The sequence below is a fragment of the Ananas comosus genome, linkage group 5 (genome assembly GCF_001540865.1).
Source record: "Ananas comosus cultivar F153 linkage group 5, ASM154086v1, whole genome shotgun sequence".
Taxonomy (NCBI): Eukaryota; Viridiplantae; Streptophyta; class Magnoliopsida; order Poales; family Bromeliaceae; genus Ananas; species Ananas comosus.
The window spans coordinates 6,075,332-6,091,339 of NC_033625.1; the positions used below are offsets into that span (position 1 = coordinate 6,075,332).

Here is a 16,008-nt window from a genome sequence, read left to right on the forward strand (position 1 = left end):
TAATTAACAGCATTATTTTCATCTCTCTCTCGCCTTCCCCTTTCTCTCTCTCGCACGCCGCTTTCTCTCGCTCTCTCTCGACGTCTCTCTCTCTCTCTCTCTCTCTCTCTCTCTCGCGCACGAACACCTATCATCTTCTATTGCGTCGTCCTCTCAGGTAATCATCACGATCTCCTTCCCTCCATTCGTCATTTCCGCAAAAAATAATATTCAAATGACCACAATAAGGCCAATTTTGAAAAAAAAATTATACTTTTATGTCATGATTACTAAATTTTATAAACGGAACCAAACGTATTAATGCTATAAATACTGTAATCTAATATTACATTACTGAATAAAACCAAACGTGCTAATGCAGCATCAGTAGTAATCTCACGCCGAAATCCAAGATACCTGGATATATCGAGATACTTTGGAATATTACATAACTCGAACCAAACGGCCCTTATTGTGATAGAGGCGGTGAAACTGCCTTTAGTCTCTAGATATCAATATTTATAGAGGCGGTTGGAACAGCCTCTACATATCTTAATCTGTAGAGGCGGTTCAAACCGCCTCTATAAATTAAAATTAGTAGAGGGGGTTCAAACTATAGATTAAAATTTATTGATATAAAAAATAATTAAATAAAATTATTGAGGTGGTCGAAATCGGCTCTAGGCTCCCCCGGTGGTCCGGCGTCTACGCCGGCGTCTAGAGGCGGTTGCAGGAACCGTCTCTACGATTTGTAGAGGTGGTTTAAATCGCCTCTATAATTACTAACAACGGTCTCTACGAGCGCTTTTTCCTGTAGTGTATCAAAGGGGCTATTAAGGTGTATCAACACACAACACACACATAGATATATCGACTGTTCCTAACACAAATGACGAAGAATTTAATGGTTGGTATTCGAAATTTCAAGTTTGAAATATAGTTGTTTTATATTTTTAGCTAAGTTTATTTTTTTTAATAAATAAACGAAACGAATAGCATACTACCTTTCTTTCTTAAAAAAATACACACATAAATATATGTAACGTCCCATTTCCTAAAAAGTCATCCATCCTAAAACTACTCTAGAGCTGTATTATGTTTAACTCTCTTAATCTGGATAAAAAGATAAAGTGGTGGATGAAAAATATTTCATACCATCAGGAGTGTAAAACTAAATTTTGCAGTCTACATTTCTAAAATATTATTATAAAAATTTAAATTATGAAATTTTTTATCTATAACTTTTTATATGATTTATATTGTATATATTAAAGATAAATTTTAATTCTATAATATTAATTAGTTAAAAATATGTTGGATAGTAAAAGATCAGAGAGATTAATAGAGGACGAGAGAGAGAGAGAGAGAGAGAGAGAGAGAGATTTATACTTGTTTTATATGTAACTTTTATTACATTCAATGAAACAAATAGAAAATACCCTATACATTCCTTTCAAAAAAATTAATAGAGGACGAGAGAGAGAGAGAGAGAGAGAGAGGAGAGGAGAATCTAGATAGTTAAAAAAACAAAAAAAAGGCCCCACACCACTCCCGGCGTGGAGAATGGGAGAGAAAGGGGAGAATTGGGATGGAAAAAGAATGTTGATCCTACTCTAATTCCCTCTGGCCAAATTAGCGTGAGAGCACACCATGCTGAATTTCAACTGAAAAAAAGTGGACCCTACCCAATCAACGTGGAGAATGGGGAGAGAAGAATTGGGTTGAAAAAAAAAGGTGGGCTCCACTCCAAGTCTCCAACCCTCATTTGTCCAAATCAACATGAGAGTGCCATGTTCGATTTCAACTAAAGTTTCTATATATATTTTATATAGTGTAAATTGACGCAATTCACCAATAAATTGGATGTTGGTAATAATTTGTTATAATTGAGACAAAAAAGAGAAAGTGGTGGCAAAAAAATATTTTGTACATTAGGTACGTGTAAGAATTAATTTTATATTTCGCATTTCTAAAAACTCATTATAAAAATTTAAATTATATAACTTCTACACATAGCTTTTTATATTATTTAGGGAAAACTTTAAAAACCCCCCCTGTGGTTTCATAGTTTCTCACTTTGCCCCCCCGTGGTTTAAAATGTATCAAATTGTTTCCCTGTGGTTTTATTTTTATCTTTTCGATAGCTTTTTCGTTAATATTTTATTAAATTATATATAAAAAACTTCAGATACCCATCTAGATTTATCAAATATTCACTTTAGTACCATTTAATTTTAACTTTATCACTGATTTAAGAAAAAAAATAATGAAATTGATATGAAAAAGAGAAAAAAAAAATCACAGGTGGGCAAATTGATACATTTTAAACCACAGGGGGGCAAAGTGAGAAACTACGAAATCACAAAGGGGGTTTTTGAAGTTTTTCCTATTATTTATATTTTATGTATTAAATATAAAATTTAATTTTATAATATTCATAAGTTAAAAATAAATTGTACAGTAAAAGATAAGAAAGAGATTGATGGAGAATAAAAGCGAGAGAAGAATAGTATAGGAAAAAAAAAAAAGTGGGTCTCACCGCACCCTCTCCACCGGGATCAACGTAGAGAATGGGGGAGAGAGAAGAATTGAAATGGACAAAAAAAAAAAAGTGGGCCCCATCCTAACCTGTTTTGCACAACTTAACATGAGAGCGTCACGTTCGATTTCCACTGAAGTTTTTATATATAGAAAATATATAAAATATGTAGATTTTTTGAGGAAAATACTAAATCTACAACTTAAAAGAATTATAATCTCTACAATTTCTTATCCAATAGTCCTTCCATCTTATCTAACTTTTTCTAGTCCTTAGTAGCAAGATTTGTAGGAAAAAAATGTCTTTTGTATTAGTAAAGTGGTAAGATTACAACTGAATGGGTTGAATGTACGGAGACATCCTGACTTAAAAGTAAATTCTAAGATTGCTTCTAAATTTTTGTTTTTTTGTGTTGAGAACCATTCCGCTTTTGATTTACTCTAAAATTAATGGCATATTTGTTTCACCGAAACTGGACTTTGGGTTGAAGTGGACTTTGAGTTGAACTGGAGTTCGGTGAAAACTAGTTCTTTTCCATTGTTTGTTTAGTAGTTATGGAAGTGAAGTTCCATCAGTTCTGCTATTTGTTTGGTACGAAAAGTATAATATAAAACTATAATTTATATATAAATAATAAATATTTCAATAAATAAAAATAATATAATTATATTTTTATATAATTAAAATTTAATTTAAAACAACTAAATTATGGTAATACAATAATAAAATTATAAAGTAAAAAATATTAATACTTAATTAATCAATTTTTATCATATTTTAAATGTAAAAACTAAATAAAAAATATTAAAACTTAACTAATCATTTTTATCATATTTTAGATATATTAACTGAATAAAAAAATAATTAGTAATATAATTAAATATATTTAAATATAACTAGTTTTATCTATTATATTATTTTATTTTATTTTTTACCTCTTTTCACCGTATTTGACTTCGGCCCACGATGGGACGAAGTCAATTACGTCGTTTGAGATTAACTCGAGTTTCGACCGTAACTTTTTGACGGCGAACCAAACAACGGAAGTGGTTATTTAGGGCTTGTTTGGTTCATCCATTTTGGGTATGGAATGAGAATCGGTTTGATCAAATCCGGTTAATTTTGTTTGGTTCGCATGAATCTGTTTGGGATTCCTATTCCGGACTGGAATGGGAATGGCCCATTAACCTTTAACTTGATTCCGGTCTTCTAGCCCGGATTGAGATTTCATTCCGAAAGCCCACTAAGTTCTCGAAGCCCACGTGACCATCTCACCCTCCTTCTCTTCACCCCTTTCTCATTAAAAAAAAAATAAAAAACTATCCTCTCTCAAAACCCTATCCCTAACCCACATCAATAAAAATTTTTAAAAATAAATTTGATATTTTTTTTAAAAACTTATTAGAGAATAGTATTATATTTTTCATAAATTTTAAATAATATTTATATTTGAAAGTAAAATTAGTATTATAGTATTCTATAATTTTTTTAGTTTATACGAACCAAACAATGAAATGTGAATAACTCATTCCAATTCCCAATCCACAAATAAACCAAAGTCTTGGAGGAGTGGGCCATTCCAATTACCATTCCAATTCATTCCCATTCCATTATCAATTCCAATTCTACCCTTACCAAACAAGCCTTTAGGGCGAAAACGACTTCCCTCCTCTTCACTTCCACCCTACTTCCACCTGAACAAACATGCCCTAAGTGATTTTAGTAAGAAAAATAAAAGATTTTGCCAAATTAGCTGATGATTTTATTAAATTTAACAAAAATAGACTAATTAACAGTTAATAAGAAATAGAGTTATTAAATTTGATAAAATTTTAGCTAAACTAAGTATGAAAAACTCAAAAAAAAAAAAAATACATGGAGGGGCTCTCAATCCAAAAAAAATAAATATAATTGAGTTATTTCAAAATGCGTAGAAAAATGTTCATATATTTTTATCTATTAAAAAATCAACCTCTCGCTGAGTGTTTCTAATGCAAATGGTGAAGTGATGATTGATACTGAAGGTCATAAATTTGAAAGTTAATTATTTTATATTTCTAGCTAAATTTATTTCTAAAAATTAAACCAAGCGTCATGCACTGCACATTTCCTTTTATCCAAAATTATTTCGCTTATCGAAATACCTAGCGGCATTCATTTCTAATAGGGAAAAAAAAAAGTTCAAACACTTTCTAAACTTTAGAGAGTAGGCAAATAGATCCCTGTGTTTTTAATTTTGACAACTAACACCCTAAACATTATCAAATAATTCAATCAACCTTCCTCTATAAAAAAGTTACTAATTAAATGTCCATTTTCGAAAAATGTCTTGTGTGTGATCTTGTGAAGCTTCATAATACATTAAAATTTGCCTTCTCTTATTCTAACGCTTGAGAAAAGTAATATTTAAAATAAAAGATAGATTTAATTTGTATATTCTTCAATCCATAGATCTTAGTTTTATCGCGAAGAGAAAAGAAATAGTTTTTTTTTTTTTTGGTTTTTGAAATTTTGCAAGATCAGATCCGCAAAACATACTACCGATTAAACTATTTGATAATTTTAGAAGATTCTAGAGGTGGCTCCTATGGGTTCAAGAGGTGGCTCTCACCAAATTCGTTGGTATAGCACTTTGCCCCGCATATCACTTAGCTCTCACACTTCCGGCTGTTATTCGGCTCTGATACCAATTATAACGACCCAACCCGCTAGTAATTATAACTCGTTACGCCAAATCACCGGTCCAAAATGATTAAGCCTAGTTATTATTATTAGTGTATAGATCTCATATATTCTAATCAGAATTAGTTTTTCATCTGATGTGAGACTATTGAGACGTTATAACTGTATTGAAATATCAATGCACTGCACGAATATACTGTTAGTAGGTTATTTTAGTTAGCCACTTGGTTCATTTTTTACAATGCGCAAATGTGCAGTTACAATTAAGTGGCACTATAAAAAATTTCAATACAAGGATACTTTTTAAATAACACTTGAAAAAAGGGCTCCAAGCTCCTTATAATATAGCAAATATTGATATTTCAAAAAGTATCATCATGAACCCTTTATTATAATAAATCACTTTATTAGATGATAAATTTTATTATTATTTTTAATTTTTCGACTCTTTAAAATATTAGGATTTCAAAAAATCTTAAAAAATTCTGACGCTTTAAAGCGTCAGAATATATTTGACCAACGCTTGGCATAAGCATCGGTATATACACGGCGACATTTTAATAGAGCTTTTAAATGTCGCGCTAGATTATATTAGGATGATATTAAATATCGTTAAATATAAAAAAAGACATACTTAGATGTTAATTTTTTTCTAGTGTGGTCTTAGCTATCTACTTTGTTTATTTTTTAGAATGCATGAATATACAACTACAAATAGGAGTAGATGCTTTTAGCTACCTGCTTAGCTAAAATATAAAGTAATTAAATTTCAAACATAAAAACTCGGATACTAATTATTAAGCTTTTTATTAAGCTTTTAATCAATTACCGTTAGTGACATTTTGCAGAAATATTGCGGTACTAGGTACATAAGTATTCTCACACCATGGTATTACTACCTTACGACAAATAAATAGGATTTTTGACTAAGCGTGGAAGTTAGTTTGTTATCTGTCCAGTAGCCAAGATTAAATACCAACCAAGAGCTACTGCAAGATTGCTATGGCTTTAGCTTCTCTTGTTCTAGTTCGTAGAATGGAAGGCTTTTTCCGTGCACTATTTTTTCTCACCATTCTACTATATGTGATCTCTACCGCCCGGTGCACCTCCACCGCCGCCACCGGGATCAAAGAAGCTGCATCCGACCGCGCCGCCCTCCTCTCCTTCAAGTCCCTCGTCGACGATGATCCGTTCGGAGCGCTCTCCTCGTGGAACGACGGCTCTCTCCACTACTGCAGGTGGCGCGCCGTCTCTTGCGGCCGCCGCCATCCCGACCGTGTCACGGCCCTCGACCTCAAGTCTCTTCGCCTAGCCGGTTTCGTATCACCCTCGGTAGCCAACCTCACATTCCTCCAGAGGATCGACCTGTCTGACAACATGCTAGACGGGAGCATCCCGGAGGAGCTAGGAAGCCTACGTCGGCTGCGATATCTCAACCTGAGTGTGAATTCTCTTAGTGGAACAATCCCGTCTTCTCTCGGTAATTGCTCTAATCTTCAACTACTCAACTTGAGAGGTAATAAGCTCAGCAGCGAGATCCCGCCAACTCTATCGCGTCTTTCTGGTCTTAGAAGCCTTATCCTGAGTCAAAACATGTTACAAGGGACGATCCCAGATTCACTCGGGAATCTTTCTTCTCTACTCTTTCTTTCTTTAGATCATAATAGCCTGTCAGGACCCATGCCTCCATCCTTCGGTAGCCTTCTCTCCTTAGAGATGCTTGAAATCCAATTCACTAATCTCACAGGAACCATTCCGCCCACTCTCACAAATCTCTCCGCTCTGAACATGCTTGCGCTACGAGGAAACAACCTTCATGGTGAAATTCCTCACTTTGCAGAACTTCCGTTCCTCTCTCGCCTGGACTGCTCTTTTAATAATCTCTCCGGGTCGATCCCAACCTCGCTCGGACGACTTTCATCTCTCGAATATCTCATGCTCGGAATGAACAACTTAACAGGAGAAATGCCGTCATCCCTTTACAATCTATCATCCCTAAAGACCTTAGAACTCCCTTATAACCAACTCGAGGGAACTCTACTCTCGGACATCGGAAATGCTCTTCCAAACCTTCAAGTCCTTCATATGTATCATAATCAGCTCGAGGGGCGAATTCCAGCATCCTTGTCCAATGCTTCGGAGCTCAAGGACCTTGAGCTAGCGTTCAATGCATTCCATGGCACAATACCGCCGAGCCTTGGTGCCTTGCAGAGTCTCTCGTGGCTCCAATTGCATGGTAATCAACTCGAAGCCAGGAAGCCTAGCGATTGGAGCTTCATTACAGCACTGACCAACTGCACCAGTCTCCGAGTGTTGGATCTAGGAGATAATCTACTTCAAGGCATGATGCCCAAATCAATAGTCAATCTTTCCACTAGTCTTAATCTTTTGTCTCTAGGTAACAACCAAATATCAGGAATTATACCTATTGAGATTGAGAAGTTAATCAATCTAACTAGTCTTGACATGAGTATTAACAATCTTCGAGGCATCATTCCTATAGAAATTAGTCATCTTTGGCAGTTACATTTCTTGGATCTGTCGAACAACATGCTATCAGGCGAAATTCATCCGACCTTGGGCAACCTAACACTAATCGACAAGCTCTATCTCGAGAACAATGAATTTGAAGGAGCCATTCCGCCGACATTAAGCAACATGTTAATGCTAGAGTTGTTAAATCTATCAAATAATAGGCTAAGCGGTAGCATTCCTAAAGAAGTTTTGACCCTTTCATCGCTCACAAACTTTCTTGACTTGTCGCATAATTTACTGAACGGTTCATTACCGTTGGAAGTGGGCAACTTGATAAATATCGGGGCGCTTGATCTCTCAAATAACATGCTCTCTGGTGAGACTCCAGACACCATCGGCAAATGCACCATCTTGGAAATTCTTCATTTAGAGAATAACTTATTTCAAGGGTCCATTCCTTCCTCCATAAGCAATTTAAGAGGGCTTCAGGGCCTTGATCTCTCAAAAAACCTCTACTCTGGCCCGATACCCGCATTCCTTGATGAGCTCCCGGATCTACAATACTTGAATCTCTCCTTCAACAGTTTCGAGGGTCGAGTGCCGATGAAAGGGGTTTTTAAGAATGCGAGTGAAGTCTCGCTTATCGGAAACCCTAAACTCTGTGGCGGAATTCCAGAATTACACTTGCCGAAATGCACGTCAAATGCCTTCGCAGCAAAACATCACTCTGATTATAAACTCAAGGTAATTCTCATTCCCATAGGTGGAGCAATTTTGTGTTTGATTATAATCATGGGCTTGCTTGGGATACATCAGTTGATAAAAAACTCTCGAAGAAAACCGCTGTCAAGGTTTTCCTTAAGAAACCGACACAAGAAAGTATCATACGATGAGATTTTCAGGGCTACAAATGGGTTCTCCTCAGATAATATGATCGGCACGGGAACTTTTGGGTCGGTTTATAAAGCCGCCATGAACTATGAAAACGCCGGCATCGTCGCGGTGAAAGTGCTTAACCTTCAACAGCATGGGGCTTTCAGGAGTTTTATGTCTGAATGTGAGGCCCTGAGAAGCATTCGACATCGAAATCTTGTCAAAATTCTTACATCGTGCTCTAGTTTGGATCACCGCGGTAACGATTTCATGGCCTTGGTATTTGAGTACATGCCTAATGGAAGCTTAGAAGAGTGGCTACATCCAAATGCACGCGAGAATAGGCCATTTAGAAGCCTAAGCCTAATCCAGAGGTTGAGCATAGCTGTCGACGTAGCCTCGGCATTAGAGTATCTTCATCACGGAGGGTCCGTGCCGATTGTTCACTGTGATCTTAAGCCCAGCAACGTCCTTCTGGACAATGAAATGACGGCGCACCTGGGCGATTTCGGGTTAGCAAAGTTTCTGCGACAACCGTCCGACGAATCATCAGAGCGTTCATCTACCAGCACTGTGGGAATCAAAGGATCTATTGGTTATGTTCCTCCAGGTGAGGAATATGCAATAAAATGCTAACTTTTTCATGCTTTACGATATTTTAGAAAAAAATGCAACACATTTTTATCTGATTCCTAACTATACTATGTCTAATATTTTTTGCTGCTCAGCAAAAACAAGTGAATAGCATAACTTTAATAAATAAAATGATAAATTGAGTGTACGAATTAGTAGAAAAGGGGAAAAAAATATTGTAGGAAACAAAAAGGATACTACAAATTAGCCACAAAAACCGACATACTAGAGTTAGAATCAGCTGCTTGATGCTTACTACTAAAAACAGATTATATGATTACTAAACACGCAAGAGCAGAAACTTTATTTATACATATGTAATGCTGTTTTAGAGTCAATTTATAAACAAAAAGATCAAATGTAGTTTTTGTAGATATGGCTTGGAAACAGTAGGAACCAAATCCAAATCGAAATGAATTCACCTGACAATCTTGTATTGTCTGTTTCCAATTAACATATGTTGTGCAGAGTATGGAATGGGCTGTAAACCATCTAGGCTTGGTGATGTGTACAGCTACGGAATTCTTCTGCTGGAAATGTTCACTGGAATGAGCCCCCTCGACGACAAGTTCAAAGATGGGCTGAGCCTTCGTGGATATGTTCGTGCTGCTGTTGCTTCTCCTGAACATCTCATGGACATCATAGACAGAAACCTGCACTCAGCTGATCAAGCTTATCGTGAAGAGCATGTGCGAGATTGCTTAGTTTCGGTGTTCGACTGCGGTCTCTCCTGCTCGAATGAATCACCACACGGACGATGCGACATGACGGAAGTCTTAAAGGTGCTTAGTGCAGCAAGAGAGAGGCTTCTTAGCTAAAAGCAGTTTTGCTCCCTATGCTACAGTTCTCACTAGAGGCAAATAAATGTATGTTTGAACATCCTCTGCTTTTCCTTATTTGCATTAAATAAAAGCCTTGTGTAATGAAAATGCCTAGACCTTATGGTTTTGATCACTCCTTTCTAAAATGAGTACATCCAAATGGAGATTCGCACTTCAAATTTTGCATCTGTATACATTAATAGCTCCAAATTCCTAATTTCTGGCTCAAGTTCATAATTGAAGCCTAATATAACCCATTATTGCCAAATCTGTGTTGAATGCACTTTTCAACACAATGCTCCAACCCTATTTAGAAGGGTGTTATATACAAATGTCTGGTATATACCTGCTACTATCCTTCTAAGACAGCACAGTTCTTTCAACACAATGCTCCAACCCTACTTTGCGAAGACATCACTCTATGTTGTTAATCTTGCTGAACCATCTCATGCTTCACTTGCAAATTCCTTCAACTGCTCTATGGGTAACTTTCCACTAACCTACCTTGGACTGCCACTTTCGCCGACTAAGCTCCCAACTTGTGCTTTCAACTCTCTTGTTGACAAGTTCCATAAAAGACTCTCGGGATGGAAAAGTGCTCTACTCTCACCGGCTGGTCGAGTTGTTTTAATTAATTCCGTTCTTACAAATTTACCAATCCATTACCTATCTGTTTTTATTTTACCTAAGGCTATTAACCACCAGCTGGGGGAGCTCCAGCGACGTTTTCTGTGGAGGAAATCATCATGTCCTATAAGAGAAGGTGTACCTCTAGTCGCCTGGGATGTTGTGGCTAGACCTAAAGCTCTGGGCGGACTTGGAATTGCAAACATCTACTACAAGAATTTGTCTCTTCTCTGCAAGTGGCTTTGGAGATTTGTCTCGCAACCGGACTCACCTTGGGCAGTTTTAATTAAATCGGTATATTATTCCACTTTCCCTCTCAGCTGGAAGCATCCCCGACAAAGCTCTCTTTTTTGCGTAGTGTGCTAAAGACGTATCCTATCTTCAACATCTCACACTCTTTTGTGGTATATAATGGGACAAAGACATTTTTTTGGTTATCATCTTGGATAGGCACACCCCTGATGGATCAATTTTCGGCTCTATTCTCCTACTCTGCTCACAAATTTGCTCGTGTCCGAGGTGTTTATTGATAATCTGTTCTCATTACCGGTCATCTCTTACCCATCCATCATTGCACAACAAGAGTTTTCGACACTTTGCTGCAGGTTATGCAACTTCCATATTTGCGTCGGCCCCGACATCTGCTGCTGGAAATGGACTCCCCATGCCACTTTCTCCACTGCATCAGCATACAATCTGTTATTTGCTGGATCCACATTCGACTCGACTCCGATCACTGTTTGGTACTCTTTTGCGCCACCTCGAGTGCAGTATTTTACGTGGCTTTTATATAAAAACCGAATTTTAACTCTTGACAACCTTCGGCGTCGTGGTTGGATTCTCGCCTCAAGATGTGAGCTTTGCTTTAATGCTGGCGAAGATATCATTCACTTATTCCTCCTTTGCCCCTACTCCCTAGCAGTGTGGGCATCTCTCAATCTTCTTCTTTGTCTGCCTCAACCATCTTTTTTGGGACTTGGAGACTCTTGGGCAATGTGGTCATCTCGCTTACCTAAGGATATTCGAAAGGTTGGGAACACCATCTTCAGCTGCTTTGCCTGGTCCATCTGGTCTGAGCGGAATCGTCGCATCTTCGACAACACTTGCTCTACTCCCCTCTCCACTGCTAGCCGTATTCGCATGCTAATCGCTGATGTCGATATTTCATCTTTGACGTGATCACTTTGTGTCTCTTCTGTTTTTAATTTTAGATGCTATTATGTACTGTTTGTTTCAAACCTTGTATTGTTTTTAATCTTTCATTATTAACACCTTGGTCAGTCCTTTTGGGCTGACCTGTTTTCTTTTTCAAAAAAAAAAAAATTGTTTCTTTTCGATGATAAGACATTTGGATCGACAATCTGCACTGATAAATATGATTTTTGGTATTGAAAGTGAATCTAATTTTTAAAGATTATTTTATGATTCATCATGCAGCCGCAGAATAAACTTCAACAACATTCTGAAAATGAATTATAGGATTCATCAATTTAAGATTAAAGGTATGAACCTTGATCTTAAGTTAATTTCAAACAAAAATTCAAGCGTTGTAGACTAAAGTTGTCGATTTTGAGATGCTTTGATTTGTACACAATATCAGGAAATAATAGAATTTAGATCCCAGAGAGTTTAAGTTTAACGAAATCTCAATTCAATAAACTAAAATAACTCGGTTAAAATAAATAAGGTTTAGAAGGCGTCTATCGAAAAAGAAAAATGAATTTGAGGGCCCTTTTTTAAGATGGCCTATATTTGCTGCGACTCCATGCATGCTTACCTAAAATTAGCACAAAATAGAGAAAGATCATAAAATAGCATGGAAGGCGGAGATTGACCACAACGACAACGACAAAAACCATTTACAATCAAACAGAGCATTACAAGTAAAAGCAACAATCCAATGCAAAGAACCACAAACACACTCTGAAAAACACAACCAAATGCTGTTTCTTACACCAAAGTTGCCATGAATGAGAGGATTCAGTTGCGATCGCCCAATGTGTATTTGACGGAACGGAAAAAGAATACCAGATACATACATACATACATACGCCGCCCACTCTGAATTTCTTTTACTTTCTGAGGTGCAAGCAAATCGCTTCTTCTTTCTCGAAATAGGATCGTCGGCCAACTGCATTGTCGCTTCTTCTTAATTCATCCCACTTTCTGAATGAAGCAGGTAGCTTGCTACCTTTTTCTCAAAAAAAAAACAATAGGGGAAAATGATTTGTGCCAATATATGTGTAGAACCAAATAAAATAGCATAGTATCTTTTTTTCATTTTAAGCATATGCAATTAGTATGAAATACTCAACTAGTATAAAATTCTCAGACCAACTATAGGAGAGTTCTTGTATAAGAATTGTTCGTATATGCAGAAGAAAATTTATGTGAAAACTATATCAAAGATATATAATTAACTAGTACAAAAACATAGCTGATGGATGAATTTGCTACTGATGTTGAAATATATGCATGAGAATGGCAGATCATATTGCAATGTTATATATTCTTGTAATTACATGAAATCATGAGACTAAGACTACCATATTAACTACATAATTAGTAGAAAGATCGAAAGTTAGATGAATTATCAAACCTCAAATCAGTAATTGCATGAATGCCTCTCTATACATAGAAGATCAAATCGACAACAGAAGCCGCAACGAAAGGAAGTATGTCACAAAGATGATGCATTTTAATTTCCAAGTTCGCAGTGAGAGAAATGGTGGATCAGTCATGATAAACTCTGGGGAATATATTTCGTCAAGAAGCTTGATAGTTTACTGACAAATTTTTCTTTAATGCTTCAATTCTAACTGAAGCAGTTGCAATTAGACTGTCAACTTCCTCTTCACACTGTTCATAGACGGTGAAGATGATGAACATGCATGTCAGCCCTGCTATATAAAAGATGCGGTGAGAAAGTTGAAAAAGAAAAAACAGAGCACTATTATCTGGAAATTAACAAGATTTTTAGGTCAAAACCTTACAAACTCCAATCAATGTTGCGAGTGAGAAACGGAACAGCAACTTGAGAATACATATAGAAGCAATCGACTGCGTGAATTAAAATCGGAAATAGATCATATTCAATGGTCTTTAGAGTTTATCCCACCTTTTTTTTTGGTTTTTAGCAATTTAAAAAAAAAAATGACGAGATTGTAGGGAAAAGATATCTTTTAGATTAACTCAAAGTGGTGGGCTTGTAACTCAAAGTGGGTTGAAAGTACATTAACACACTCAACTACAAGCAATTCTGAAATTGTTTCCTCGAGTTTTATTATTTTGGATTTAGACTCTTCCACTTTTATTAAAATTAAGTGATCTTAGTAGAAAAAAAAAAGATTTTGTCAAATTAACCGCTGATTTTATCAAATTTAATAAAAATAGACTAATTAATGGTTAATAAATAAAAGAGTTATTAAATTTGATAAAAATTTAGCTTAACTTAGTATGAAAACTCTAATAAAAAAGAGGCTAAATTACAGAAAACCCTCCTGTAATAATCCGTTTTTTTACTTTCCCTCCCTGACATTTAAAAATCTACACTTTGCCTCCTTGTAAAATAAAAAATGTACACTTCATCCCCTACCGTTAGGGTTCCGTTGTAAAATATTTTTTTATGCCGAAAATACCCCTCCGCCATCTGCCTTGTTGCTTCGCCTCCCTCCGACTCGCCGCCTCGCCGCCGCCTCGCCACCTTGCCATCCTCCACTGCCTCGTCCTCACCCACATCCTCTTCGCCCTCCTCCGGCGCCTCGCCTTCGCCCTCATTGCCCTTGCCTACCTTTCCATCAACACCCACCTCGATTTCCTCCCTACTATCGTCGAAATCGACGGGCGGCGAGGGTGCAGGAGGAAAAGGAGAGCAGGTGGAGAAGGAAATGGAGAGAAATCGCGGCCGATTGAGGTGGGAATCGCGGCCGATCGAAGGGACGGCTGAGGAAGATGAGGAAGAAGACGAAAATGGCGAGAGGCAAAATGGTCATTTAACACACCGTAACGCCCTGTGAATATTTTTCATTTTACGAAGGGACAAAGTATAGATTTTTAAATGTCGGGAGGGAAAGTGAAAAAGCGGGTTATTACATAGGGGTTTTCTGTAATTTAGCCTAAAAAAAATTAGACTTGGAGGAACTTTGAATCCTAAAAAATATAAATATAATTTTGGGTGTTATTTCGGAATGCTCTGTGAGATGTTTATATATTTTTGTCTATTAAAAATTTTACCTCTCAGTGACCGTTTTTAGCGCAAGTGGTAAAGCGATGGTTGGAAGTGGAACTCGAGGTCCCAAATTGGGAGCCTACTTATTTCATATTTTTAGCTAATTTATTTCTTGAAAAAATAAGAAAAGCGGTAGAAATCAGTGCATCGCACTTTTCCCTTTATCCAAAAATTAGGGATAGTTTCTTTTTTTTTTTTTTTTTTTTTTTTGATTAAACAGGGATGAACCCTATTTTAGAGAAGGATACATCGACGCCAACCCCGTAAGGTCAGAAAAGCAAAACTCGCCCCTACCCGACTACACCCACAAAAACCGATCGTCCCTAGAGCAAGTGGCAAAAGGTTTGGTGGTTGGTACCTGAGACCCAAGTTCGCATCCTAGTTGATTCACATTTCTAGCTAAGTTTATTTCTAAATGAAAAAAATAAAACAGGTAGCGTGCTACCTATCTCTCTCAAAAAAAAAAAAAACAACAACGAAAAGAAAACCGAAAGCAAAACTAATTAATTATCTAATGATGCTTTCCATAAGCTGACAATGCAAAGAACTCTTTGTCCTAGATTTTCGTAGTGAACTAGTCGATTGTCGAAAATTCTCCTGTCGCGTTTCTTCTATATCTCCCAGCAGGCACTGCATTTATTTTTCCCAGTCAGTAGCCTCCTCTGTCGACACCAACACGCTATTGTCCCTCCCGAGAAAATGAATCTCAGTTGGTGTGCGCAGGAAATCTATTCAGCAACCAATTCCACACCGATCTAGCATAAGTGCAGTGCAGTAAAAGATGCTCAAGTGCGGTGCAGCAACCAATGAAAATTAGGGATAATTATCTATATATCCCCTAAAACTTCTAAAATATGTTATATATTCTTGCTTTTTTATTTTAAATATACCCTTTGTATATTTCTTCATTATTCAAAATTACACCTACTGTTAGTTTTCGTCAAGTCATCTCGAATTAAACTTCTATCAAAATTAAAAGATTTAAATAGTTCTTTTGTTGATGATGATAGAAGGGTATATTTTAAAAGCAAAAAAGTCAAAATAGTTTTTTACCACTAGCCAAAAGCAAATAAGACAAGTTGGTAATGTTAGAAGGATAAATTTGAAAGAATAAAATAATAATTTTATAGAGATAATAGCTAGCAATTGCT

General features: G+C 36.5%; 2 protein-coding genes across 2 annotated transcripts; both read left to right on the forward strand.

The window, feature by feature from the left end:
- On the forward strand, positions 6,203-7,824 carry LOC109710347 (putative receptor-like protein kinase At3g47110). Its single transcript, XM_020232858.1, has 2 exons — positions 6,203-7,641; positions 7,761-7,824. The coding sequence occupies exons 1-2, from the start codon at positions 6,203-6,205 to the stop codon at positions 7,822-7,824; spliced, it is 1,503 nt and encodes a 500-aa protein (XP_020088447.1).
- LOC109709933 (probable LRR receptor-like serine/threonine-protein kinase At3g47570) lies at positions 7,823-10,242 on the forward strand. The gene is made up of 2 exons (XM_020232317.1): positions 7,823-9,158; positions 9,650-10,242. The coding sequence occupies exons 1-2, from the start codon at positions 7,859-7,861 to the stop codon at positions 9,997-9,999; spliced, it is 1,650 nt and encodes a 549-aa protein (XP_020087906.1). The 5' UTR covers positions 7,823-7,858; the 3' UTR covers positions 10,000-10,242.